General features: G+C 38.9%; 4 protein-coding genes and 1 pseudogene across 5 annotated transcripts; 3 read left to right on the plus strand and 2 right to left on the minus strand.

The window, feature by feature from the left end:
- Positions 1-25: 25 nt before the first annotated feature.
- Positions 26-9428, plus strand: LOC136241492 (glycerol-3-phosphate dehydrogenase, mitochondrial-like). The gene is made up of 15 exons (XM_066032711.1): positions 26-171; positions 228-307; positions 361-464; positions 849-973; positions 4444-4541; positions 4691-4854; positions 4920-5250; positions 5522-5592; positions 5647-5769; positions 6152-6465; positions 7165-7358; positions 7557-7653; positions 8637-8791; positions 8996-9122; positions 9171-9428. Exons 1-15 carry the CDS (start codon positions 94-96, stop codon positions 9285-9287), a joined length of 2178 nt encoding a protein of 725 aa, XP_065888783.1. The 5' UTR covers positions 26-93; the 3' UTR covers positions 9288-9428.
- On the minus strand, positions 9283-10690 carry LOC136241498 (metalloendopeptidase OMA1, mitochondrial-like). 2 transcript variants are annotated; one of them, XM_066032718.1, is made up of 2 exons: positions 10004-10690; positions 9283-9955 (listed from the first exon to the last, which is right to left on the minus strand). In XM_066032718.1, the coding sequence occupies exons 1-2, from the start codon at positions 10608-10610 to the stop codon at positions 9450-9452; spliced, it is 1113 nt and encodes a 370-aa protein (XP_065888790.1). In that variant the 5' UTR covers positions 10611-10690; the 3' UTR covers positions 9283-9449. The 2 variants fall into 2 exon arrangements, with proteins under 2 accessions (XP_065888790.1, XP_065888789.1); XM_066032717.1 differs by having other exon boundaries at positions 9283-10690.
- On the plus strand, positions 10652-18292 carry LOC136241494 (nucleolar protein 58-like). The gene is made up of 17 exons (XM_066032712.1): positions 10652-10764; positions 10817-10893; positions 10944-10996; positions 12328-12452; positions 12607-12743; positions 12791-12855; positions 13045-13280; positions 13331-13375; positions 13425-13551; positions 13604-13676; positions 14875-14965; positions 15032-15166; positions 15218-15279; positions 15337-15515; positions 16092-16183; positions 18041-18124; positions 18178-18292. Exons 1-17 carry the CDS (start codon positions 10720-10722, stop codon positions 18232-18234), a joined length of 1683 nt encoding a protein of 560 aa, XP_065888784.1. The 5' UTR covers positions 10652-10719; the 3' UTR covers positions 18235-18292.
- LOC136241500 (uncharacterized) lies at positions 18236-19257 on the minus strand. Its single transcript, XM_066032720.1, has 3 exons — positions 18641-19257; positions 18394-18567; positions 18236-18347 (listed from the first exon to the last, which is right to left on the minus strand). Exons 1-3 carry the CDS (start codon positions 18758-18760, stop codon positions 18321-18323), a joined length of 321 nt encoding a protein of 106 aa, XP_065888792.1. The 5' UTR covers positions 18761-19257; the 3' UTR covers positions 18236-18320.
- LOC136241491 (myosin-IIIb-like) lies at positions 18822-27855 on the plus strand (annotated as a pseudogene).
- Positions 27856-27923: the final 68 nt, after the last annotated feature.

The following is a 27923-nucleotide window of genomic DNA, read 5'->3' on the forward strand; positions in this document are numbered from 1 at the left end:
TGATTATAAGCGCGGGATGCTAAGTGTTTTTCGTGGTTTGATTGTGGTATGCAGCTATTAACGCGCTGCTAGGCGCTATTTTCCTATTTCATCATGTACAGAATTCGTACTGTGGTGGCGGGGAGCGCAGCAGTTGGCCTGACAGCTACTGCAATCGGATGGAAGCTAAAAGTGAGACAAACTATTTATAAACACCGCTTAAGTCATTTTTACGTCTTTACGTGCAGAAAACCCAAGTAGAGGCACGTGAGAACAAAGCCACTGACCCAATACCTCACCACACAAAACAGCTCTCAATTCCAACCCGGTAGGAATTTTATTTTGCATGAAAGTAATTATAATTAGTTACTATGGCTACAGGGAAGAACAGGTTGCTAAGTTACAGTCAGGACATCAGTATGATGTGCTAGTGATTGGGGGCGGGGCTACTGGCACAGGTGTGGCTCTGGATGCTGCTACAAGAGGTACTACACATACAATCAATATGTACTGAAGTGGAATGTGACCGTGTCTACATTTTGATTCCCTGTCCGTAGTGGGGCATATTTTGTGAAAATTATATTTTAAATTTGGCGAATTTCATGGTCACAACAAAACAAAGCTCGGATGTTACGTAGACATTTATCAAATATTTTGTTCCATGGGACAAAATTTTTGAGCAGGTGTGTACTAATGACCAGTTATTGGATTACACGGTTGGCTGATTCAGATGGGTGACCTTATTACACAGTGGTCTTAGTAAGTGATGGCCACAATAGGCAGGTTACTTTCTTGGGATTTTAAGAGACAGATGATCTTATTACACAGTGACAGTTAGACTGAGTGTATTGTTGATACTTTGCATTTAGGGCTGAGCGTGGCCATGGTAGAAAGGGATGATTTCTCAGCAGGGACCAGCAGTCGTAGCACCAAACTGATCCACGGTGGAGTACGCTACCTACAGAAGGCTATTATGAAACTAGACTACCAACAGGTACGATGATGTGTAGTACTACTTCTCTTCCAAACATAGTAGAAAATTCCAACAACAGACTGACTGCATATATTATTATATCTGAGACAAAATTCTTAGTATCAACAAAATGTCCATATGTTGTTCATGAGGGGTCTGCTGGGACTGGCATTGTGTAAATGAATATTTGATGCATACCATGTAAGTTGTGAATTCTGCATGAAACCTTGACTAGTATATGAAGATCACATTACAGTGGAATTGTGTTTGTATCATTTTTATGGTGATATATGCCACTTCACACTAGCTAACTTTTACATGTTCATTATTTTAATAAATAAACTAGTGTCCATTTGGTTCTACTTGGGGTACTTAGAGATAATGAGTTACTCTCTAGAATTCCTATGGATATAATTACATGAAAATAACAAGGAGAATACATCCTGACCACCTGGTAGACTCCTGTAAGCGTTCGAGCGTAAATCGGATGGCTGCAGGTTCGAGGCTACCTAGGTCCAGTCATGGATTTTTTCTCCTGTCTTCAACTTTTCAAACACACCTTAAGTAGTTAAAGTCTAAGTAGCTAAAGTCTTTGAGCAGGCTGTAGGACCAGGTGTCCTACAGACCTTCAGCACTTGTGCTGTAAAGCATTAATAAATAAATAAATTTTTTTTACTGAAGTCTTAAGGATTGAATTGTTCATGCAATGGATTAATCTAGAAGTTGGGGAAAGGAGGGGAGAAAAGCTGATGAGTGTTATGTTCCTTTAAGGGTACTCTGTACAGTCCGCTTATATAGCTTCCCATGAAATTTAATTTGTTCTATAACTTACAAATGGTTTTAGCTGTACTTTTTACTGGATATAAGCTAACACTAGTACACAGTTTAGTCCAAACCCAACTGCTAAATTTGCTTTAGAACATGAATTACAGTTTTTCCCTTTATACTAGAACTAGTCCTACAGTTTACCCACAAGAGCCTTGATACTTTTATGATACACTATGCTAAACAGCACAAACCATTGTGTGTTTTTATTTTTGTCTTTTAGCTTCTCAATCATCACATATTTATCTTTCGGGTTGACACTCCCAGAAATCCTTTTCTTTACTTCCACGTTATTCATCATCTGAACTTGCTATTTCAAAATGGCAAACGCTCTTCTTTGGCAAAATTACTAAAGTAGCAATTACTAAAGTAGCTTGTGTGAAAATTTCATGTCTATTGGATTAAAAATGACGGAGTAGTTCTAATTTAAGTGAGAGGGTGTAGAATAGCAAGATGCGTGTGCTTGTTGCTATGGGATACCTAATTTACAGGTACTAAAATGCGTCAACATGTCACAGGCTAATTAAGTGACCATACTATTTCTTTTAGTGCAAAACAGACTATGTCTTGGGAAGCCTTGTACAAACTGTACAGAGCATCCTTAACCAGTAAATCTTGCTATAGGTATTTTGCTATTAATAGTTACTAAAATATATTTCAGATACCGATGTGGTTTTCTAAAATGTCTAAATACTAACTTTTGGTGGTATAGTCCATACATTGAGCCATACACACTGCAGTCAGGACTTGTTTAGAAGAAGTATTCATCTCCTTTATAATGGTTTCTTTACTTTGGGGTGCTTAAAGCCTTACTTTGTAGTGCAGTTGTTACTCCTTTACAAGATCATTTCTACCAACACAGATGTGAGTGTAAGTGTAAATCATAACGTATCAATAGTTTAGTGAGTATGAAATATTAAAAGGTATATTTGTGATTTATCTCAATATCATGCATTATTCGAAAATGCAAAACCACTTATCTCTATGGCCCAGGTGTTTATTTTTTTTTCGAGAAACTTTTTGTCCCAGCTACTAAACAAGGCAAGCAACTATACAAGACTGGTTTTTATGTACATGACTAGTATTCATGAATCGACTTCATACCTCAGTGTTGTTCTCTCCTTCATGTTTTTCACAGATTCAAACTTTAAAAGGGCTCTTCTTCACTTCATCGTTTATAACACTGCACAGAATTGTCAGAGATCATTAATGCATGGCTTTTATTTCTGTATACCCTCAGTGACTAAACAGGACTAGGATTTGTATGAGACTGGCCGCAATTCAAGTCAGTATGGTATCTCTTTTAGTCAATTAATTTGTGGCTCTGCTAGTATGTACGTGTTGAGCTGAGCCCTTAAACACATTTAATGGAATTGTACAAGTTCTTTAAATTTGGTTTATTTGTGCAATTGTGCTACTGCTGGAGTCAACTTGACCCCTATCTTTTCATTTAAATTCCTGACACAGTATTTATGACCGATCCAAAAATTTCAACATACGTACATTTCCTATGGGGAAGCCATAATGTGTTGTATACGTCTCTTTCCCAAACCTGTATTGGAGCCAAACCACACATGTCTGCTTTTGACACCTTTACTGTCACAACTATTCATCTGGTTGGCTGAAATGGTATTTCTCTTGAGAAAAAACTTCTTTTTTAGCTGTTTTCTCAGGGCTAAGCTCAACTTGTACACACTGTTAATACAATGACTTTGTTTCATAACTGTATGCAAGCATTTGGCTTGTATGCATCTATTGTGCATGCAACATGCAATCATGAATGTTATTGTATACCTGTGAGGTGCATGTTCCATTGACATGCAGTGTTGGGCAAGTTACTTTGTAAAAGTAACTAGTTACATATTACATATTACTTGCAACTGAACTATTTAGTTACAGTTACATATTACCCATAAAATAAAGTAACTGTAATAATATTACATATTATATTACTTTGTGTCCACAGCCTTAAGCTGTCATGTATGAAACTACAGTACCACCTTATCACGTGACATGATTGCGTTGTTGGACAATATGCAAATTTTGGTTATAAGTAAGAAGCTGGTGAATAAGCTTCATTCAGTAGGCCTCGTTACTTCGTTGTGGCTAGCCGTTTCTCAAAGGACAACTAACGAGATTAGTAACTTCGTTACTTGTAGTAATAATATTACGTAATATTAGACTCGTTACAGTAACTATATTACTTAGGTAACGCGTTACATTTGTAAGTAAAGTAGCTTGCGTTATATTACCTGTTTTTATAGCATATTTCGTTATATTACTTTGTTACCACAAAAGTAATAATATTACGTAACACGTTACATAAGTAACGCGTTACTCCCAACACTGTTGACATGATACACATTACAGGGTAGCATGTGTTGTAGGCACATACAGATTAGTTAACATATGTGTTACATGCAAGATGGAATTTACGATGGTAACACTGTGGGACCATGCCAAATTTTGTGCAGTATATATATGCAACCATGGTAACTGTGGTGGTCTTATTAATGAGGTTGTAATGTGTACCTTTTGGCTATTCAGAACTTACTTGACATGATCACTATAGTAAAGTGGTCTTATTAATGAGGTCATGAAATACACCTTGGCTATTTTCTTATTGTAGACAATTTATTGTGTTAACATATTGTATTGCTCTGTAGTATAAGATGGTACGCGAGGCACTTCATGAGAGACGAAACTTGCTAGACATTGCACCCCACCTAGCTGGTCCATTGGAGATAATGCTACCAGTATACAGGTGACTACCTTATTATATTTTGTAAAGTTTTTGTGAAAAATGTTTTTGAGTTTTTGAGACATTCAAGCATTGAACCATTCTGTTTTGAAAATAATGTTGAAATCATGTTTTCTGCTAATTGTATGTTTACGCGGTTGTTGTGGTGACAGATGGTGGCAGGTACCATACTACTGGGCTGGGATCAAGATGTATGATATAGTGTCTGGATCACAACGGATTAAGTGGAGCTACTTTGTCAGTAAAACTAAAGCATTGGAACAATTCCCTCACTTGAAGAAGGATAGCCTGGCAGGAGCCATAGTGTACTATGATGGTGAGTTGTACAGTAGACTGTAAGCATGGTTTTATTTCTATACTGCATTCCATGTTCCATTCCAGGTCAGCATGATGATGCCAGAATGAATGTTGCTATAGCATTGACTGCTGCAAGGGAAGGAGCCACCGTAGCCAATCACGTTGAAGTAACCTCGTTACTCAAGGAGCAACAAATGGTATCAAAAGAAAACGGAGAACAAGAGACTAAACAAGTTTTGTGTGGAGCTCGACTACGTGACATGATCACAGGCAAGGAGTGGGAGGTGCGATCTCGTGTGATAGTGAACGCTACCGGACCATTTACCGACCATGTGAGGATAATGGATAATCCTGATGTGGTGAAAATATGTCAGCCAAGTGCTGGAGTACATATTGTCCTGCCAAGCTATTACAGGTACTGTGACGTCTTCTTCACCTACTGTATTGAGAGTTAACATGACAAGATTAAAGTGCCAATTTTTTGTGCACAAATTTGTGAAATCTGAATTAGGTGCATCGTAAATTTACAAAACTTTTATCCACCAATTTGTGTTATATTTTTCATCTTTCATTGTACACACTGGAACTTGTTAATGAGGACACCAGACACTTTGATAATCAGGACACTATTGGCTGGCCTCAGTTGTCCATAATATTTATGCAAGTTTTATGTTGTTTTTATTTAGCCCAAAGTCAATGGGATTACTTGATCCAGCTACTAGTGATGGTCGAGTGATCTTTTTCCTGCCATGGGAAGGTGTGTCCTGTGTGATGTCATATTACATTACATGATGTCATGACATGCTCACAGGTGCTACAGTTGCTGGTACTACTGATGCCCCTACTGAAGTGACTGCTGACCCTCACCCTAAGGAGTTTGATATTCAATTTATCCTTCAAGAAATCAGAGACTACCTTAGTCCAGATATATCTGGTACGTATGTATGTTTGGCAAGTTTTTACATACGTAGGCTTTCAGTTGCAGTCCATTGTAGATTATGTAGTTTATTTTACTTAGTGGCCACGTCAGTAATAAGACCACGTCATTGTAGTGACCATGTCAAGTAGGTCCCAAACATAGCTAAGGTGTACTTCACTAATAAGACCACCTCATTATACTATCCCATTATGGACTTGACTGAAAGTGTTAACTAAACAAATAAACAAACAACAATAACAAAAACAAAAACAAAAAAAAACTAGACTTGATCCCCAGTCAACTTGCACTCTTCTTGGCGTTTCATGATTAGACTTATAGTAGACCCAGAAATGGTCCTATTTATGTTAGAATTGTGTTTTCATGCTATTGTTTGCAGTTCGTCGAGGTGATGTCTTGGCCGCATGGAGTGGAATAAGACCACTAGTGCATGACCCAAACTCAAAGGACACACAGTCTATCGCTCGTAATCACATCATTGAAGTCAGTGACAGTAACCTGGTCACCATTGCTGGGGGCAAGTGGACCACGTATCGTTCAATGGCCCAAGAAACAGTGGATACTGTAGTGAGTGTCGGTGGATTTGAACAAGCCAAGAAGTGTCAAACAGACGGGCTAATGCTTGTTGGTGGAGACAATTATTATTCCTCACTGTTCATATCTCTGATACAAGACTATGGTCTGGATGAGGAGGTGTGTGTCTGTGTGTGTGTGTGTGTGTGTGTGTGTGTGTGTGTGTGTGTGTGTGTGTGTGTGTGTGTGTGTGTGTGTGTGTGTGTGTTTGTGTTTGCTATACTTGGGTCCTTGTGATATAACTACACATTCTAACGGATGGTGTAAATTACTTACCACTTGTACAGTGCACCCACCCATGTGGTTTGCAAGCAAGTTGTAATATAGTTGATTCACACCACTTTTTATAGACTTTATACTTCTTCAAGTATAGTTCAAAGCTCATGTAGTATGCATGTTTAAGCAGTGGAGAGACCTGCCTTAGAAGGCTTAACTTTAGAATCTGTTAGTGGCTTAAACTGTGTAGGATTTTGGAAGATGCAGAGTTGGTTTATAAGCCTTACTGATTTTTCGTTCCAAAAGGGCCACTTTTTGTAAGCAGCTTCATGTAAAGAGGAACTCCATCACCCTAAAATGTGGGCTCCAAGAACACTCATCCACAATCCCATTTGGACCCCTGATTCCCAAACATTATACCATGATTTGATTTGATTTGATATATTATTTGGACTCGGCTATAGCCGTTCTTCCTTACAAGAGTTTTAAAAAAGGAGCTACAAAGCAATACTCATACTACACTAAAGCTCACAAAATAAAATACATATACACAAAAATACCATGGTCACAAGTTCCACTGCAGTTATATCCTCTTTCTTTTAGGTGGCTAAGCACTTAGCCTGCACATATGGTGATCAGGCCCCATTTGTTGCTGAGATGGCAACATTGACTGGTCGGAGATGGCCAGTAGTGGGACGTAGACTAGTCCAAGATCATCCCTACATTGAGGCTGAAGTGCAGCAAGCTATGAAGGAATACGCTCGTACCGCAACCGATCTGATTGCCCGTCGAACCAGGTAGGGATGAGCATGCGTTATGGGGGAGGGATATTTAAACATTTCAGATAACCCTAGACCTACAGACATCATAAACATTACCCAAACATTATTCTTTGGTCACTATCCTGATGACTTGTATCACATCTAGATTAACAAAATGGACACTGTATAAGTCCAATAGAGATGCTAGTGTTACAGTGTACAATGTGTCATCAGGTTGGCATTCTTGAATGTCCAAGCTGCTGAAGATGCTTTGCCGAAGATCGTTGAAACTATGGGGACCCATCTTGGCTGGAGCAAGAGCGAGAAAAAGGTGAATGTGTGTATACAGCGATACCTTATCAATACCTGCCACCATGAGTGGAGTGTGCAATCTATACATAGTGTATTAAGTTATAGCATGTGTTACTACAAAATGCAGCCAATCATACCTTCTCTTGGTACATAAAATCACTTTATAACTACAGTGTATGTATGGGCTTACTTATTGTAGCAGGAATTTTTGAGGGAAAGTTTTGCGATTTTCATGGATTGGCAGCTATCCACAAAAATTTCCCTTCTCAAAATTTGCAGCTTGATAAAAATAGAGTATTATGAAATCCTGAAGAAACAAAAATTTTCCTCCTCGAAATTTTGGTTGGCAAAAAATCCCCCCTAGCTCAACATATCCTGCTATACAGTACTTGTTATATAGGCCTGGCAATTTTCAAGCCTTATCAAATCTGGTATGTAGATTTTAGCGAGCTGTATACCAATTATCACTTTTTAGTTTTGATATGTTCAGGAACCTGTAGCTTGCAGAACTTTTGTAGATATGATGGTACATATCAGTGTCATACAGTGGAGCCTTGCCACCCTTTTGTGGACCACCTCATTATAGTGACTAATCAAGTAGGTTCCAAACATGCACTATTAGCTTCATGGCGTTGGTAATAAGGCTATCTCATTCATACATTTGGTGCCGTTCAGTAGGTGGCTTTATAAATAAGGTCACAGTGTCAATATTCGCCTTGTGATCTTAAACGAATGTTGAACCTTGTGTAGTACTAATCCAACATCAACCCTGCCTAATGTTCTAAAGGAACAATTGTATAATATCAAGGCTATTGCAACACCTAGATGTACACCAATGAGACGTTTATCTTGTCCAGAAAGTAAGCTTCCAAGTGGCAAACTGTACTGACATCGAGGTTTCTGTTGCCTCAGACATCAAGTATTGTATAATAAGGTTTTCTAAAGAATGGTTTGGAATTCTGAGCACAGTATATTGGTTTAACACTTACTCTTGTTCTGCAGGCACAGTTGGAGTCAGCCAAGCAGTTCCTGCAAGGAATGGGTCACAAGGCAAGACAAGATCTCTATGAACTACCAATAAACTTGTCCTACACCGAGGCACAAAATTACATCAAGAAATTTAAAGCCTTCGACAAGGACGGAGATGGCCACATAAGGTAAGAGCAATGACTTATTGATGGCCACAATTTCTACAGTCAAATAGACAATTAGACACCTCTGACCAGCCAACTATAAATTCCCTACCTGAAAATTAATACAGCAATGCTAACTTGCCTTATACGTAGTAAGACTGAAAATTGTTGGCCTACTTATACAGGTTATACTGTTAAGTAAATGTAGTGTTTGCTGTTCTATTATAGTAAGAAAGATTTACGCAAGGCCCTAGAAGAAATCGGGGAGCAAGTCAGTGAGGCTCAGCTAAGAGAACTCATTGCTGAAGTGGATGTGAACCAGAACAGTACCATTGAAGAGGAAGAATTTCTCATTGTAAGTGTTGAATTTATATATGGCACGTATGATCGAGTATTTCTGTAGCTGATGAGCTCTTTGAAGAGTGGTGCTGTAGCCCACAATCGGATAGCTAAGATAATGGATAAAGTTGGTGGGCACAAGAAGAGAATTGAAGTGGATCGCAGTGGCGGAGGTGTCTAGATCATCATACTCAAACCTATCAGTACACACACAAACAACAAGAAAACTTTTTCTGTAGTACATATGAAATTCCTTTGTATATATATATATATTTATTTAAAATATCGTGCTATTTCAGATAAATATAAATAAAAAAATAAATTATTACATCATTTTTCAAAATTATGATACAGCCAAAGTTTTCTGCTTCCAATGATGTCCCGTTGCTTTGTTGAACTTCTTGTGAGCTGCTTGTGTTTTCTCACACTCATTGCTTTCCCACAGTGACTTGGCTATGGGGAGCAATTCTTGAAGTTTCTTGCTTCTCTCTTCACTTGGTGGGTGGGTTGATTTGTAATGCCCTATGGAATTGTTATTGGCACCAAAATGGCTCCAAAGACTTGGGCCTGCTGCCGGATTATAGCAGGCACGGGCTGCAAACATCATCCCAATCATATCGGCTTCAGTTTCCAAACTACGAGAATAAGGAAGATGCAGTGCCATTGTTACTAGACGTTTACTAATCATGTGCATCAAATAGGCCAGTGAGTCAAATGGAGCCATGAACCAGATTATGGCAATTGGAAATAACAATAAAGAATCAATGAAAGTGGTTACACTCAGTTTCTCCTGACCGTGTCGTAACACGGCATGGGACATCTCATGGCCGAGAATCATCGCTAATTCATCTACAGTTGTCAATTGTTTCAATAATCCGGTATAAACTAAAATTTCGCCTGTTGGGTATGTCATTGCATTAGCTTCTTCATTACACACAACAAACAATCTCCAGTTGATATTCTGTACTTCTTTATACTGGTTAGCTGCTAATAACTTTTCCACAACTTCTTTGATCAGTTTATATGCTTGGTGTGATGGCTCCAGCACTGCATTTAATTCAGTATATTTCTGTATTGCTCCTTCAAATTCACCTATTGACATCGTTTCCAAGTCTTCGTTAGACACCCATATAAACCTCCTTCTACCTGTAATAGGTGCCTCTTCTATGTGCATTGCTAGGTAGGTCACTAGCGCCCCCAGTCCACCTAAACACACTAGAAACACAGTGTCCTTTCTTTCTCGCACATACTTGACCATACTAGCCTTTTCTCCATCAGGGAGGTTCTTCCACCAGCGGCGTGCGTATCTCCCAGCTACAGCAATGGCGAATCTGGCCAGTGGCGTGCCTAGTATCCATGGGCCAATGTGTAATGGGGCACTAGTGCGAAATGGTCTACACAACTGACGCTTTCCATTAAACAACGCAACATGATGAGGTACTTGCCGTAACTGCACCAAACCAGATGTTTTAATGTGACAATAACCTCGCCAAACACGCCACATTTGACTCGTGTAGATTACTAATACCGGATGAAGGAAGGATCAGCATTTATAACTAAAAAGTTAGAATACAGTGTCACGTGAGCTTCCACGTGTAAACGAAGAACTGAAGATGCTGGTGTTGTTCGAGACATCTAGTGGATATGCCATCTTCAAGGTGAGCGACCTATATATGGTGGGTTGTGCTAGCATCGGTGGCACTTGTTCAGCTGCTTGATGAGCGCAAGCTGGAGAAGGTTGATGACCTGTACAAGGAATTTGAGTCACCAGAGAGTGCCAATAAAGTGTAAGGGATGGTCACGTGTAACAGTATCATGAGTGGTAGTACTCCCGTAGTGTTAAACTGAAGCATTTCTCCAAGTTTGGGGACATGACAGATGCTCTGGCAGGTACAATATTAACATCTTACAAATACCTTCTAGAGGTGGTACTGTACTTGTGTATTCCGTATTGAGGAGTAGGTAATGAGCTGAAATTTCCGATGGGCTTACAACGACAAAGATGACTGCCCATGTTTCATCTTTCAAGGCATGTTTCACTTCATCTTTTATTTATTAAGGCTTTACAGCACAAGTGCTGAAGGTCTGACACCTGGTCCTACAGCCTGTTTAAAGTTGTTACAGAAAGTGTGTTTGAAAAGGTGAAGAAAGGGAAAAAAATCCATGACTGTACCTGAACCTGCAGCCATCCGATTAACACTTGAACGCTTGCAGGAGTCTTCCAGGCGGTCAGGATGTTTTCTCCTTGTCAATTTATATCTTTCTCCGTAATTAGTAAATCTGATATGTGTAAACTGCCATCTGTTTAATCGCCAACTTTTCAAATTTCAGACAATATTTCATTTTTCAAATATACTTTTGAAGGTTACCTACGAAATTTCAGGTCATTATCTACCCCTCATCCTGTACTATGATATTCATCATATGAAGTCAAAAACGAACAAGATGTTTCCAATTGCAGTAGGTCAAATGCTGGTTGAGTCGATGCCATTTCAGAATCGTGATTGTGGAAATCTAAGTGCCATTTTTATTTTTGACTAGTTGTCAAGGCCTATGAGCAGAAATTTTGGCATAGAATTAAATTTGGTGGGCACTTACAAAATCGCCAAATTAAAATCTCCCATATTTTATTATTAGTGTTTCTAATATTTTAACCGATTGAACAGGCACAAGATCGAGCAAGAAGGAAGGTGTTGTATCTGGCGAGGTTATCAAGTACGGTGATGTTGAAGGTCAAGTGCATGGAGCTGATACAAATTAAGATAGTTATGAGATATCTAGCTATAAATACTTACTGTATGGGAGGCACATTACACACTAACTTTTTACTATTGATGTACTGAACCTCAGCCAGTGATTAATCAAATAATTATACGATTGTCTGTAATATTGTCCTGCTGTTTCGTTGGAAGGAAGTGAAGGTATATTCTATGAAAATCTTGCATGGAGAATCATTTTTGGATGGTTAGCTATGGATCTCCATTTCACATGAACGAGTTTAATAAGGTAAGTTACTTCCTTTTTAAACGAGAAGCCACGCAGCTAGCTAACAATTTGTGCTACCACATGGGAAATGCATCTCATCAAATAAAATTTTCATTAAGTGCAAATTATTAAGCAAATGCCAAATATTCTGCTCACCAAAATTTCTGCTTATAGGATATTATTGGAAATGTAATCACCTTGGTTTATATATATATATCACATACCACACATACTAGCTACCACGGCTACTGTGGAAGGCAAGATGGGTAAAGGACTGAAGAAACTACTGAAGAAGGTGTTTGCTTCAGGAGCACATGATACATTAGCAGTGGCTGACTCTAAACTGGGAAACTTGATAAAGGCAAGTCCATAACCCACACACTGTGGTTGGTGGTAATAAAAGTTGAGCTAGTATGCTTGGCAAGTAAATTAATTAGACTTTTACAATAAATCCTTCCTTGTTAAGTGCCTGATATTGCTCACATGATCTCACCATTGCTCATGTGATCCCACAGGAGAAATTTGATGTCAGTTGTTTACACAACAATGCTGTAAATGAGTTGATGAGATGTATCCGCCTGCAACGTAGTAACTTGATCACGGGGCTGCCTGAGGAAGAGATCAATGCTATGTCTTTAGGACTGGCACACAGGTAAGTTAACTTGAGTGAAGCACCTCTTGACGTGTCATTTTTCATAGTTTGTCACGATACAAACTCAAGTTTAGTCCTGATAAGGTGGACACCATGGTAGTACAGGCCATCAGTAAGTGTACATATGTCATAATGTGTGATTCTATAGCATTTGCATATGTGCACACACACACACACACACACACACACACACACACACACACACACACACACACACACACACACACACACACACACACACACACACACACACACACACACACACACTACTCAATGATGCACACATCTTATTGCTTGTTAGGCTTACTAGACGACCTAGACAAGGAACTGAACAATTATGTGATGAGGTGTAGGGAGTGGTATGGTTGGCACTTCCCTGAGCTGGGCAAACTAGTATCAGACAACCTTGTCTATGCAAAGACAGTGAAGGTGATTGGAATGAAGGAGAACTGTGCAGATATGGATCTATCATCTGTTCTACCGGAAGAAGTAGAAGCCGAGGTAAAAGAAATGGCTGAAGTATCCATGGGAACAGAGGTACCAATGTTTTCATTTTAGACATACTTGTCTCATTGCCATGATCACAGATTTCACAAGAAGATATCTGCAACATTATCCACTTATGTGACCAGGTTATTGATGGATCATGTGATCTTGTATGTGCATCATGTGATCCTACAGATCATTCAGATATCAGAATACAGGACCCAGCTTTATGACTACCTGAAGAATCGTATGATGGCTATTGCCCCTAATCTGACTATCATGGTCGGGGAGTTGGTGGGTGCAAGGCTCATCGCTCATGCTGGTTGGTTGGATTATTACCAATGAGATGTTTGCTAGTGTTATTGCATGTACAGGGTCTCTGATGAATCTGGCTAAACATCCATCATCAACTGTACAGATTCTTGGGGCTGAGAAGGCATTGTTTAGGTTTGTGGTATATGTAGCATATGTGCATGCATGTGTGTACTGTGCAGTGTAGTGTATCATACAATATGGTAGTACTATATTAGGGATCATGGAGGTTTGAACTTTCTCACAAAAAGCATTGACCAGAAACCAACCTCACAATACCTTTCATGGCACTTTGGCATGTATATCAAGCCCAAAAGGACAACTCAAAACACTTCCAATAGGTTGCTACTAATTGAACTTAAAATTCTGGTACAAATCTGCCTCAAATTTGGAGTACGTCACCCATGAGGAATTTTATCTCTCAAACTTTGATATGTAATCAGTATGGGATGGATTTTAGTCTGGTAAAGTGAGTATTATTGATCATGTAGCATTGGCTACAGTGGAACCTGGGACCAAGACCACTTTTTGCTATAGTGTGCATCTTTCAGAGGTATGGACCAGACCTATTGGGACCAAATTTTTTGTCTTTATTATGGAGGTTTTTCCAACTTCAGAGAGTTTGTTAACTGTAATGTAGTATGGACATGTACATATATCTGGGCAGGCCATTAAAACATTACCTCAGTAGTGAGGTGGTTAAAGTGGTACACCGTAACTGTGTTAGGGACCTACTCGACATGGTCACTATAATGAGGTGGTCTTTTAGTGAGGTCATGAAGTACACCTTAGCTATGTTTGGGACCTGTAGACTTGATGTGGTCACTATAATGAGGTGGTCTTATTAATGAGGTCATAAAGTATATCTTAGCGACCTACTTAACATAGTTGTTAAAATTGGTGAGGTTATGAAGTACATTTTAGCTGCGTTTCCTACAAGGAAGTGACTGCTAAAGGATAAGGTTTCAGGTCATTTAGTAGTGCGTGCAAAGGTAATATTATTCTATGCTTGTTGTGTTTGTCCATTCAGACTCCATTGAATCTAAAATGGTGAGTGTAGTGCCATTAATAGTACTAATATGATGCAGTTGGTATTAGCATTGATTCCTATTGGGCAGAATTTTTGGAATTACGTACATTGTAGCAGTGTTTTGGCATGTTAAACTGTTATGGCTGCCATTGTGTGTAGTTACAACTTAATTCGAAGGTTTTGCAAGCACCACCATTCTTACAGTACAAGGCACAAAGTATGATGCAAAGTCTGCGGAGTAAATTATTAGAATACCTTTGGTTGTGAATTACATGTGACATTTTGTATTTACTTTGACACCAGAGCTCTCAAGACAAAACACGACACTCCCAAATATGGACTGATCTACCATGCCTCTCTAGTTGGCCAAACTTCCGCAAAGAACAAAGGAAAGGTACTCACATAATATCTTTATCATAGTAGTACCTGTTAAATTACTATTTCAAAACTCTGTTTGAAGATCTCACGAATGCTGGCTGCCAAGACAGCGCTGGCGGTGCGGTATGATGCATTAGGAGAAGATGGGTCCCAAGATGTTGGAATACAAGGAAGAGCAAAAATTGAGGACAGGCTTAGACAGGTGGAACAGGGCCAGGTAAGTAAGTGGGTGTGGCTAGAACTGCTGCAATGATTGGCTGCATTTCAGATGAGGAGAATTAGTGGTACTGGAAAAGCATTAGCTAAAGCTGAGAAGTTTGAAATGAAACCGTAAGTTTAATAATTTTTGTTACCCTCTTCATATATATATATACTATATATCTCTAGTGCAGTCCAGTACAATCCTGCAGCAGATTCTACACTAGAAACAAAGAAAGGCAAAAAGAGGAAGCTAGATGACTCACTGGCAGAAGGTTCCAGCAAGAAAACTAAGAAAGAAGAGCTTATCGAGGGAGCCCAAGATTTTTTGTTCCCAGAATCAGTACCCACTGTTGATACTCCATCAGGTAACAACGTATTGTTGTTCATACAGTGTACACAGTACAGTGACCAGTTCATGGAACTTTACAAGCTTTCAGGACATATGTTTTTTGTATTGACTGATAAGACCTATTGTGGAGGTTGTGTATGACTTCCTATTCAGAATACCCCATCTGTTTTGTAGGTCATTTCTTGTTTTGTATACTTCATTGATAATTGGCTAGAGTAATTTATCTGCATAATGTGATTGCACAAATACATGCTCTGAAGTTTCAGTTTTGAATGTGAACCAGAGGAAGGCAGACGCATTTAGTTTCACAGATGTTTTATTCATGAATGATGTGCTGAGTGACGCTAAGTTTAAGAAATGAGAAACAAAACAGGAATTTTGAAAAACCAAGTGTACCATTGTAAAGCTTACTTGAAACTTGATCCAATTTTCCAGCAAACCCCCTCCAACCTACTGTTTGCTAGTTTTGTACTAAGACTATTGAGGCTCACGTGATATACCAAGCAGAGCTATGCAAATTAAAGCAATGATTTTATGTAGTGCTTAAACCGTGTCTGCCCTCCTCTGAAGGTGAACCATTTCATGCTTTCAGAAAAGAAGAAAAAGAAGAAGAAAAGACAACAACAAGAAACGGAAGAACAAGAACCTGCAGTTGAGGTGGAGGAGTCCAGCAGTGCTGTAGAGGTAGAGCTAGATGATGTGTTTGTATTGTGTTGTGCGTCCACATGATGTGCAGATCCTGTAAAGAGCCTGTTATTAGTTAAGGGAGTAAATACTGCCTGTTAGTATCATTTTGCAGTTAAGTGAGATTGAGTTATTGACTTGACATTGTCACTGCTTTTTAATGCAGGGGAGCCTGCATTAAAGGTCTGTAGAGAGAAATGTAGTATAATTGACTATATGTGACCATCTCAGCGAAAACCCATCTAGTTCTCACAACTTCCGAATTTCTTTTTATGTTCTCAGCATTATCTGCATTGTTCAACGAATGGTTTGCTAAAAGTCAGTCGATTATGATGGGTAGTTTTGGAATTACAGCACTAGACAGTAGGAAGCGCAAGGAAATCAATTTGTACAGTGACTATACTAAAAATAGACTACAGGTGCTTGCATTCACAGCCATAACTTCCATTTGGAGTAGTCTACATAGTTGGATTTGGCTTACAATGTTCACCATGGATTGGCAGATCGACCAAGGTTTAGTTTTCGCCCAGCAGTTACTTGCGCATAGGCGTACGAAGGCGGTTTTGTTGTAGAAATGGCAACAATTTTGTTTACATCTACCGCATCGTAAACAAACGCATGTGACATGCAAGCCATTGGGACTACAGACATTGAACAAAGAGTTTCGAACTCTCCATGAGTAGGCGAATAAGGTGGTATATAGGTTTAATTGATTTGAGTCTTCCTTCTCTGAGTAATAGCTCGATTGAAACTTGCATACAATTTACTTTGTAAATGTGTAATTTCACCAATTTTTTTTTAATTTCGTTTTTCTTGAAACGCGTGCTTGTGTACAAACTAGACGGGTTTTCGCTGAGACAGTCACATATAGCTATTTATAAGTTTACTTGAAAGCTTGTATGGATTTACTTATCATTATAATTATATAACTAACAATTAGTAGAAAGAGAGGAAATTGGTATCGGTAGCATCAAGAGTGTATAATATTTATTATTATTATGTACTCTTTTGTAGCATGGACATAGAAGATGAAATAGACATGTTACTGTATTGTAAAAAAAAACTTTGGCAGTAAAAAATTTGGCGAATAGCATTATAATCGCCAAAGTTTTAATTATTTTTAGCAATCACCTGCTGAAATGATGGGTATCAAAACATCATGACAGGTATTGTGGGTATTTCCAAGCATTCCCTTCGATTAAATTGTCGCAAGGTTCAATTGTCCCAGAAGAGTGCTATAAAATAAAATTTTTTCTAATCAAAACCAAGGGGGTACAACCAAAACTAGCTATTAATACTGTTTAACTACAAAGCTACACTACTTAACTACCATACTACGCTACTTACATTGCTCTCGATAATGCTACAAAATCCAAACGTTGCTCTTGATATTACAAGAACCAGCAAACTTTTACAATAGCTACCAATCGAATGCAACATCGCTACTTACAAGTGATTAAGACTTGCCAATTAAGGGATGTGGCAGCCATTTCCATTGCAAGTCGTCCCTTACTGTGAGGGATAAAGAGTCACGATTGAAACGGCTGCCACACCCCTTAATTGGCAAGTTGTTTAATCATTCACACTTGTGTGTAGCGATGTTAGTACAGTACGTGGTAGCTACGTTCTATCGTAGATTATAAAAAAATTCAGGTGAAAAACCCCACTCGCCAAAGTTTTTTTTGCTAATTTTGCAATAGTGGGTTTTCACCAAACTTTTTTACTATACAGTAAATTATTATAATTTGTGATCCTTCTTTACTTGTGGTTGGGCGTGCTTGTGGACTGCATACATGGTGATGATATATATGGTGTGTAGCAACGTGTGTTACTGTACATGTGTTGTGGTATGGACAGACCGCTGAGGTAACTCCAAAGAAGAAAAAGAAGAAGCATCATCAAACTGAGGAAGAAACCACAGAATCAAGCAGTGCAGTAGAGGTACCAGTTATGATTGTATTGGGTTGTAGTGATATACTACTGTCTGTACTAAGGTACTTGAAGTCACCACTCCAAAGAAAAAGAAGAAAAAGGAAAAGACAGAATCTTGACTTGTGTAGTTATTGTAATTATTTTAATTCATTTCTTCATTGTGTGTTCTTACAAGGGTGTGTGTATGTGTCTGAGTCTGTCGTCGTCACCACTGCATCTCGTAATCCAAGTCCTGTGGAGTGTCACACGTCAAACATGTTAGAAGAGTACCAACTCACAGAAAGTCTTCGTTTTAGTTTAGCAGGACTAATGTCAGTGGTGTGTTCACGTCTTTGCACTCCATTTTCAACCCGGGTCTGGTTGTTATCCGGATTGTTAGCTATTTCTCCGGATTCTGCCGTCCCTGGTCGCGATGCTGACGTTCCAGGTCGTGACTCTGATGATCTTGGTCGCTAGACATAAAAGAAAAAACAATACAGTTTCAGTCAGTATAAAACAATGTGAATAACTTGGTGTCTCGCTCACCTCAGCTGGGCTTTGCCTTTCGCGGGAAAGTAATGCGGCAGTACGGGCCGCCTCTCTTTGTCGGTCTATAGTCCTTTGCTTTCGCTTCGCTTCCCAGTGGTAACAATCCGCTCCAGACATGGTTGACGACTTCACACCTTAAACTCAAACTGTTAGCACTTCGGAAAGTTACGTGGGAGGGGCTCGATAGAACAATCACGTGCTGCAAAACGAATCGGAAGAGCTGTAGCTTAAATGTGCCCCGCCCTATATCTGGGCTCCCTCAAAGATGCTAGAGGTGTAAACGACCATTATTTATGATGTATTTCGGCGAGTCGGATGGTTTATCACAAATCAAAAACCTTCCAGAGCCGAGTGGTGAATGGGAGTTGCTTGAAGTGATCGGTGGAGGCAACTACGGGGAGGTGTTTAAGAGTAGGAACTGCAAGAATGGTGAAATAGCTGCTGTGAAGATCATGGAGGCGGTACTGGATAAGGAAGAGGACATCAGATCAGAACTAAACGTGTTTCAGAGTCACTCCAGTCATCCAAACATAGTAAAGTTCTTTGGAGCGTTCGTGAAGAGGGACAAACGTGAAGACGATCAACTCTGGATCGTAATGGAGGTAGAATACACATTACATACAGATACTCCACCTACACTATGGTTACACACAATTTTCTATAACGTATAGCTATTAGCTATAGTGGCTAAATATAATAGTTTATAGATTTTCTATTACCTACACAGTATTGTTCTGGAGGGTCGGTGACCAATCTGGTGAAGAACATGAATGACAAGACAATGTTTCTGCCAGAGGATCTTATTGCATACATCTTGAGGGAGGTCACTGAAGGACTAGTGTACTTACACAAAGAACATGTCATGCACCGTGATATTAAGGGACAAAATGTGTTGCTTACCCGACAAGCTCATATTAGACTGGTGGACTTTGGTAAGGAGTTGTTAATGATGATGATGTTGCGATATTGTGTTGTTAGGGGTATCTGCTATGGTGGAACGGACCACTGGTTATCGGCATACATCTATTGGGACACCATATTGGATGGCACCCGAGGTACGGTATGAGTGAATATACGTAACATCATATGACAGTGATTGTACACTGCATGAATAAATAAACGAGGGAGACTACAGATTAGAAATATTATTAATACAGACTTTAGTTAGACACGGTCCATAATTTTTAAATCACCGTTTGTGTTTTACACTGAATTTGCAAGTAAATATAAATAATTAATAGGCATGGTACATGTGGCCTGTACGGTGAGCATGGTTGATACATATGAAACCAGGTCAGTGTTGCTGGTCCATAATTATGGTATAGACCTGTCAAGCTTACACTGCTGACTTAGCAAGACACAGGAACAATGTGGGTACATAGCATGAAAAGCTATGTGATAGATGTTCAACAAAACCTGGCATTCTTCATGAAACAATTTACTATGTAACTGACTTTCCAGTGATGCTAATAAAAGGATTGTGGGATGATAGTTTTATAAAATGATACAATTAATTAGGTCAAAGGTCAAGCCTCAAATGTCTGCATGGACAGTTCTATGGTTGCATAAACCGCTAGCCCCAATACTCCACTGCAGTGGCTTATCAGAAAAAAGTTTCTCTGAAAGCAACAAGGTGTGATTAATTTTATGTATTCTATTTTGCCCAAGCTATATGTTAGCAGGAATAATGAACCATTTTGATCTGTACACATGCACGTGTGTCTGCATGAAATTGAAAATGTGTTGACAATTACTTGCAACCAGGGAAGTCCTGGCATATATAATTTTCTGCTAAAATGCTGACCAGTATAAAATCATGACTGCATAGTTGGTCACCTGGGGTTCTCTTCAATATACCGAGATAGCTAGCTGGGTATATGACCCATACTGTTGAGCGACCATCTTGTAAGAATAAGGATAGATGTTCTTGGAGTGCTTGTTAGGTAACATAACTATATTGCTAAGTGCCTCCCAAAACTCCCAATGACTAGCTATAGTTCAGAGAAAAGCAAGGTTCAATTATGATAGAGTTATACTCCATCATGCTTCGCCAGTATGATACCACTGGGTATAGATATGTAGCATGTGAGACCTATACGGACACCTCTCTCTGCATGAAATTGATCACTACACAATACTTTACCACAATGACTGACACACCTTTAGATTGCAAAAGAGGAAATCCAAACCAAAAATATTTTGAATCTGGTTCATGACATCATTGTATTCCACATGTATAGCCAACATCAATGTGTTCTCGTGAATTTCACTAAAACACTTGCAATACAATCAGTATAGATTGTCATTGGCAGGTTTGCATATCATTAAATACATTAAGTAATAAAAACTGACATATGCATGAAGGAAAGGTATGAATTAGATTTTAGATTCTTAACAGAGATATCTCAATAATTAATGAGGTGCAAAAAGACCATTTGCTATATCAGCTAACAGGACTTGTTTACTATTAGCTATCATGTTGACATTACAGGTGATAGCTTGTGAGAATCAAGCCTATGAATATGATATGAGAGCTGATGTGTGGTCACTTGGTATCACTACTATTGAAGTTACTGATGGTACACCTCCATTGTATGGACAACACCCTATGAAGGCATTACTGGCTATACCTCGGTCACCGCCACCCACTTTGAAGAAGCCTGACAAGTGGAGTAATCACTTGAATGAATTCATTGCAAAGTACAACTATTTTCACTATATATAAGGTGTTACTATTGCTGCATTTAAAGATGTTTGATAAAGGATTTTGAAGTACGCCCGACTTCGTCTGAGTTGTTGTTACTTCCATTTCTTAAACATGTCCCCCAAAACACTCGATCAGTAAGCACAAGACTATTGTTCGTAACATTATTAGCATTGGTAATTAGTTGAGGAGGAAGCTAATGACATTGGTGGACCTTTACAATAAAGATAGTGAAGGACAACATGAGCAGATCCTCTCTGATGGGACTGGTTCTTCGGATGATAAGGAAACAATGAAGTAAGCTATAACAATCATTTATTTGTAGTAGTATGTCTGTACGACTGTTAGACGTAAAAACCTACAGAATAAACTGGTAGATGATTTGACCACTTTGGAATACGTTGATGAGGTGAGTCATAACTTTGAGAGATGACAATCTATTCTCTATGTTCTTAGGGAGTTATTGCAGCCCAGCTGAAGGGACGTTACTTAAAGGGGACCATTTATACCTATGTTGGAGATATCCTGATATCAGTCAACCCATTTCATGAGCTACCAGACTTATACTCAGAAGAGGTAACCTAAAATGACTGTTAGGGCTAATGATATGTACAATCGTGGTTAATCTTGGGAAGCCACTCAACAGGGTGATTCTGGCAGTATTATTCTTGCTACCTCTAGGAATCCTTGAAGTACATCAATGTTTCTAGAGGACATTTACCCCCTCACATCTTTGCAATATCTGATGGTGCTTATCAGGGTATGATCAGCGAGGACAGAAGCCAGGTGATCGATGAACACTATATTATTAATAGGGTTTTACACAGGGTATTGTCTAGTGTATTGTGATATCCGGTGAAAGTGGAGCTGGTAAAACTGAAGCGTCTAACTTTGTTGTTCAGCAGCTGATGAGACTTGGGAAAGTACATGTTAACTTTATTGTTTAATTTTGTTGTATATCAACCACATGGCTTCTTTCACAGGCTGAAACTAGAACTTTAGAAGATCAAATTTTACAAGTAATTATAAATGAAATTGATATGATTGGGTTGTGACAATTCATATGTAGGTTAACCCGCTATTGGAGTCTTTTGGAAATGCTCGTACAGTTATCAACAATAATTCTTCTCGATTTGGAAAATACCTGGAGCTTCATTTTACCCCTTCAGGGAATGTAGTGGGAGGTTGGTAACTCAGTATCACCTTGTATTTCAATACTGACTTTCATTATCAGCAAAATTGTCTGAGTATTTGCTTGAAAAATCACGTGTTGTTATGCAAGCAAGGTATCATTAGCTATACCAGTTTGTCATAATTATTTTTTCATATATTGACACTTATTTAAAGGAAAGAGAAGAATTTTCATGTGTTCTACTATCTGCTGGCCGGGCTTACGTATCGCGAAGCTCTTGATAAATACAAACTCAGACCAATGCAACAACATCGGTTAGTACGCCAACTTGTACTTTCAATGTTGACACGTCTGTTACAGCTATCTCGGCCATGGTGGCACAAGTACACAAAAGAGAGTGAAATTCTACGACATGTTTCTGACAATTGAACGATGTTTCCATGTCATCGGGTTCACCCCACAGGTCAGCAGGTAATTGACCAGTACAAGTTGTATTATTGGTACCAACAGGAAGTGGAATCAATGTACAGTATCTTGGCTGCCATACTACACATTGGGGATATTAAATTAGAAGCTGATTCATCAGTAGCTTATGCTGGGGAGGGTACCTATGTATCTACTATGGAAGTGTTAACATATGGTATCTAACCAACTACATGTTATGGTCAATATTCAATTTGTTTGTTTCCCCCTTAGCTGCCACTCTATTGGGTGTACAGGCTAATAGGATTGCTGCAGCTCTTACTTCATCAAATGTTATCACTATGGGAGAAACAATAAGACGTCCTGTGTCTATTGAAAAGGCTGTAGACTTCAGAGATGCAATGGCTAAGGTATATAAATTTAACACATGCCTAAGATTGTGTCATTTCCGTTAGGTGTTATATGGACGACTATTCACTTGGATTGTACGTAAAATTAACATTATACTAAAGCCACCAATGGAAAGGTGAGGCATACAGATATTGTTACAGTTTAAATAGTGATATATTTTTATAGTCGCCAGCTTCATACCATTGGAGTACTAGATATTTTTGGGTTTGAAAATTTCAAGAACAATTCCTTTGAGCAGCTCTGCATAAACATTGCAAATGAACAACTTCAATTTTACTTCAACCAGCATGTGTTTGCATGGGAACAGGTAGGTGGGGCTCAAGAGTAGTCACTACAGACTTATTACTGTGGAACAATAGGAGGAATATGAAAGGGAAGGGATTGAAGTGGACACGGTGATGTATGAGGATAATCGGCCACGTTTGGATATTTTCCTCAATGTAAGATACTTACCTGCTTATCAGTTTAAATATGATGTACCATACCAGAGACCAATGGGTATGCTGGCTTTATTGGATGAGGAAAGTAGATTCCCTAGAGCAACAGACCGATCATTAGCAGGTAACATACAACATGTTAATACAGTACTACAATTTACCTATCTGTCCTTTAGATAAATTTCATGACCACTTTTCAAGCTCTGCTTACTACACTCCTCCCAAAGATAGAGGGCCTTGTTTCACCTTCACACATTATGCCGGCCCAGTATGTTTGTAATGTGCAAGTGTAAAGTGTATTCATGCTTGGTAGATAGACACAAGATGCTGGCTTGTCTCCTATTTACATAGTTGTGGTCCACACACTAGGTTACCTATGAAACAGCTGGCTTCTTGGAAAAGAACCGTGATACTCTCCATTCTGATGTAGTGAATCTGCTAAAAGATTCTAATGACACACTAGTCAGTGAACTATTTGTCAGCTCACTTTCAACTGAAGTTGCGGAGACTGGAAGTCCTCACCAGAGAAAGAAACCAAAACCTTCAGCTACACCAATATTTAGCCGCAGAGCTCCACAGGTTTTAAACTAAACATTTAGAATGCTACTATTTCAGTATCTCTGGTACACACTTTAGGTTGGGTCCCCTCAAATGAAGGCCAAGTCACCATTATCATCTAGCGGGACTTTAACCGCTAGAAAATCCCGCACAGTTGGGGCATATTTTGTGGTGAGCACATGTAGCTGTCAACAGTGATAATTTAATACTGTTGTGTTTGTGTGTTGTAGTACTCATTGAGAGATCTGGTATCACAGATGTTAGCTGGCACACCTCACTTTGTTAGGTAGGGATGGACAAAACATTACATCATCTATTATCAATTATTATTGTACACAGGTGTATTAGACCTAATGACTTTAAGAGTCGCAATCACTTTCAAATTGACAAAGTCATTGTCCAGCTACGCTATACTGGTGTGATTGAGACCACTCTCATTAGAAAACAAGTAGGCTGATTGTGACATAGTATTGTAGTGGTCATTAAGGAAAAATGCCTCCACACCCTTGAGTTAAGATTTCCCCCAGACATGCATACTGTTGGTAGACATTTAGACTTTCTCATTCTTGCACTGTTCATTGTAACATGAAATCTTCTCATTAGGGTTACTCACATCGTATTCCATTTGATACTTTTGTGGAGCGATACAAATTGATCAGTTTCAAATTGAGTGAAGCAGTAGAAGCCTGTCCTACAAATTGTATACAAGTGTTGATGCAGTCAGGACTAGAGGGATGGAAAATGGGACTCACCAAGGTAAAACTCCAAGTTTCAAAGAAATTAAAGCAAAACATTGTTTAATAGGTTTTTCTGAAATACTATCATGTTGAACGGCTAACACAGATTATAAACACGTACCACAGAGCTGCCAGAGTTATACAGAATGGTTAGCAATCATATAGATCTCAAATCATTTAGATGGAGTACCTATTGGTAAATAGGATTTGCTCGCTGGCTAGCATACAAGAAATTGATGGCAAAGAGAAGAGAAGAACTGATTATCAAGTTACAGGCAAGGGTGAGAGGTTTGCTGGTCAGGAGAAGTCATCACAAACAACAATTAGCTATCACCAGATTACAGTCAGGTGCTAGTTTTGTTTTCTGTATGTGTAATTGTTACCATATGGTGTAGCAATTCGTGGGTTTCTTGCTCGCCACCACTTCAAAGCAGAAAAACAAGCACAAGCAAAGAGACTTACCTTAATAATCCAACTACAATCTGGTAAGATAGTACTATTTTACCCACACTTTACTCAACATGCTGATAATGTATAGTAATACGAAGGTACCTAGCTAAAAAGAAATATGAAAATTTAAAAGAACAACGAAGAGTACAAATGACACAGACCATAGTAAAGTTACAAGCTGGTTAGTAAATAGATTAAAATATACTTGTAATGAGGTATGTATGTTTTCTATTGTGGTAATCATGGATTTTCTTGTGGTTCCTTTTTGTGAATCCTTAAGAATACCATTTTTACAGCTCATGTGTATTTCATTGTTTATGATGTCATACAGCAATAAGGGGTATGAGAACTAGAGCCGAAATTCTAAGGATGAAGGAAGAACGTGCAAAGAGGGCTGCTACAAAAGTGGCACAAAAATGTACGTCTCATTTATAGCAACATGCATTGATGCTATGTTTTCACCCCAGTATCACGCAACAACAGTATGCGGCTATTACTACACAAAAGTGTTATGTCAAGTGTGAAAGTATTAGAGACTAGGATGAGACAGACAGAGACACAAAGGACGCATAACAGCATTGTTTTGCTCCAGTCTGGTACGGCCCATGTGTGTGTGTCCATGTAACTGTATAACTTGTTGATTGTAACTTTAGCCGTCATCCGATATAAGATACTATAACAGTGACCCTTTTCCTTTTCCCCCCAGGGATTAGCCAGTAGCATTGAAACTAACAAAGTGGCATTACTTTATATGAAATAGACCCTTCATTGTAAATTAGATAAGTGGAGTGTTAATAGTTCTACCATAGATAAACAGTTAGCTTGTGGTTAATAAAATAACAACTGGCTTCCATTCTCAAGAGTTGGGTTGGCTTCACCATGACCTCTGCTTGTTCTATGGATCACAAAATTTGAATGAATCCGCTCATCTACTATTTTTGGTTGGCAGGACATTTTGAATAGTTTAATTGGTGGTGAGTGTGGGGGGTAACCACATCAAGTTCCCATGTCTTTCTAAGAATCTCCTTGTACCACTACAAAAAATGAAATCACCTAATTACATCAATTATCTCAAGTGTTGCATTATATAATTGCAATAGCTATCAGAGGAAATCTAGCCCGAAGACATTTCAGATATCTCAAGCAGAAATCTATACAGGAGAGCGAGTCAATAAACTCTTTCTGTTCACAGGTCAGAAATATACCACGATCTGTCATGCACAATTGAATTGCACATAATGTCACAGGTAAACGCTTCATCAATCAACTATTATCAACTACAACAAACCACTGAACACGCCATAAGAAGTAAGATGTGTTGTGAAGCCATTGACAACATAGTCAGTGGTTATGCCTCCTACAACACTTGCCAGATCATCAGATGGTCGTTTTCCTTTTAGTGTGGCTTCTATCACACCTTCTGTCTCATGTGATGCTAATGTGTGCTGTACATTGCAAGATAGGGCTTCCCCACAACGACATTTCTGAGGCTTGTAAAGTAGACAGCTAGTTTACCAAAGCGTATTAGTTAGGTTGACTCCTCCACGCTAAGTTGTTCAGGTGCCATATGTCCTTGCATACCAGAGCTGGGATAACTGAATAGCACTACATCTTAGATAATAACCACTGGCTATTGACTCTGTAACACTGGTACATCTCTTGTCTATCTTTATAGGTGCCACGCCATTCAAGCAACACCCTCACAATCAAATCAGGTGTGCTGTGTTGGTAGCTATTTAGTTGTTATTAACTGTACCACCTCTTCCTTTTCTTACAGGGAGGACCACAAAGTGGTAGGTGGTTAATAGCCATATAAGGCTGTACCCAACAGTTGGACTTGTAGCCCCAGGAATTGGTTGGCTTTAGTTGTGACCAGAATCAGCACATAAATTGATGGTGGCACCACTAACAAGTGGAAACACTCACATCATCCTGCAAATTAACTGTTACCACTAGATTAGCTCATCATGTTTTTGTTCTTTCCCTAACTAGGATGCCAGGAAGCAGAGCCACAATCCAACAACCAAAGTGTCAATTAGGTAAAAAACCATATACGTTTTATGACACCAATATTCACCTAGAGTTGTTTAGTGTTGGTGGTCACATTCACTCAACAAGAAGACTTTATGAACAGTTAGCTGAACAAGCACAAAAAGAACCACACCGGCCGATAGCCAAGGGTAAAGGTGGACACTTTAGGAGGTATACTCGTCGAGAAGGCCTTGGTGAAGGAGTGAATTCATTTTTTAACTTCAAACAAGTATTGGAGAAATTCAATAGTTTGGACATTAATCGGACAGCCATATTAAACCATTCTAAACAATTTGTATGACGTTATAAAAAATCACGTGTAAGACACACCCATCACATTTAAGCGGCACGCCTCCTGGAGAGTGCAGTGGTTGTGGTGCCAGTACAGCCAGCAGTC

Source organism: Dysidea avara, chromosome 12, assembly GCF_963678975.1.
Source record: "Dysidea avara chromosome 12, odDysAvar1.4, whole genome shotgun sequence".
Lineage (NCBI taxonomy): Eukaryota > Metazoa > Porifera > Demospongiae > Dictyoceratida > Dysideidae > Dysidea > Dysidea avara.

What these genes read in the sequence shown, in the direction of transcription:
- LOC136241492 (XM_066032711.1), top strand. Translation starts at nt 94, where the DNA reads ATGTACAGAATTCGTACTGTGGTGGCGGGGAGCGCAGCAGTTGGCCTG. An exon ending in AGCCATAGTGTACTATGATG is followed by an intron (nt 4,855 to 4,919) that starts GTGAGTTGTACA and finishes GTTCCATTCCAG; the next exon opens with GTCAGCATGATGATGCCAGA. An exon ending in CTTTTTCCTGCCATGGGAAG is followed by an intron (nt 5,593 to 5,646) that starts GTGTGTCCTGTG and finishes ACATGCTCACAG; the next exon opens with GTGCTACAGTTGCTGGTACT.
- LOC136241498 (XM_066032717.1), bottom strand. Translation starts at nt 10,610, where the DNA reads ATGTGGCGTGTTTGGCGAGGTTATTGTCACATTAAAACATCTGGTTTG.
- LOC136241494 (XM_066032712.1), top strand. Translation starts at nt 10,720, where the DNA reads ATGCTGGTGTTGTTCGAGACATCTAGTGGATATGCCATCTTCAAG. An exon ending in AAGTATCCATGGGAACAGAG is followed by an intron (nt 13,281 to 13,330) that starts GTACCAATGTTT and finishes CCATGATCACAG; the next exon opens with ATTTCACAAGAAGATATCTG. An exon ending in CACTGTTGATACTCCATCAG is followed by an intron (nt 15,516 to 16,091) that starts GTAACAACGTAT and finishes TCATGCTTTCAG; the next exon opens with AAAAGAAGAAAAAGAAGAAG.
- LOC136241500 (XM_066032720.1), bottom strand. Translation starts at nt 18,760, where the DNA reads ATGTCTGGAGCGGATTGTTACCACTGGGAAGCGAAGCGAAAGCAAAGG. An exon ending in AAAGGCAAAGCCCAGCTGAG is followed by an intron (nt 18,568 to 18,640) that starts GTGAGCGAGACA and finishes TTTTATGTCTAG; the next exon opens with CGACCAAGATCATCAGAGTC. An exon ending in AACTAAAACGAAGACTTTCT is followed by an intron (nt 18,348 to 18,393) that starts GTGAGTTGGTAC and finishes GACACTCCACAG; the next exon opens with GACTTGGATTACGAGATGCA.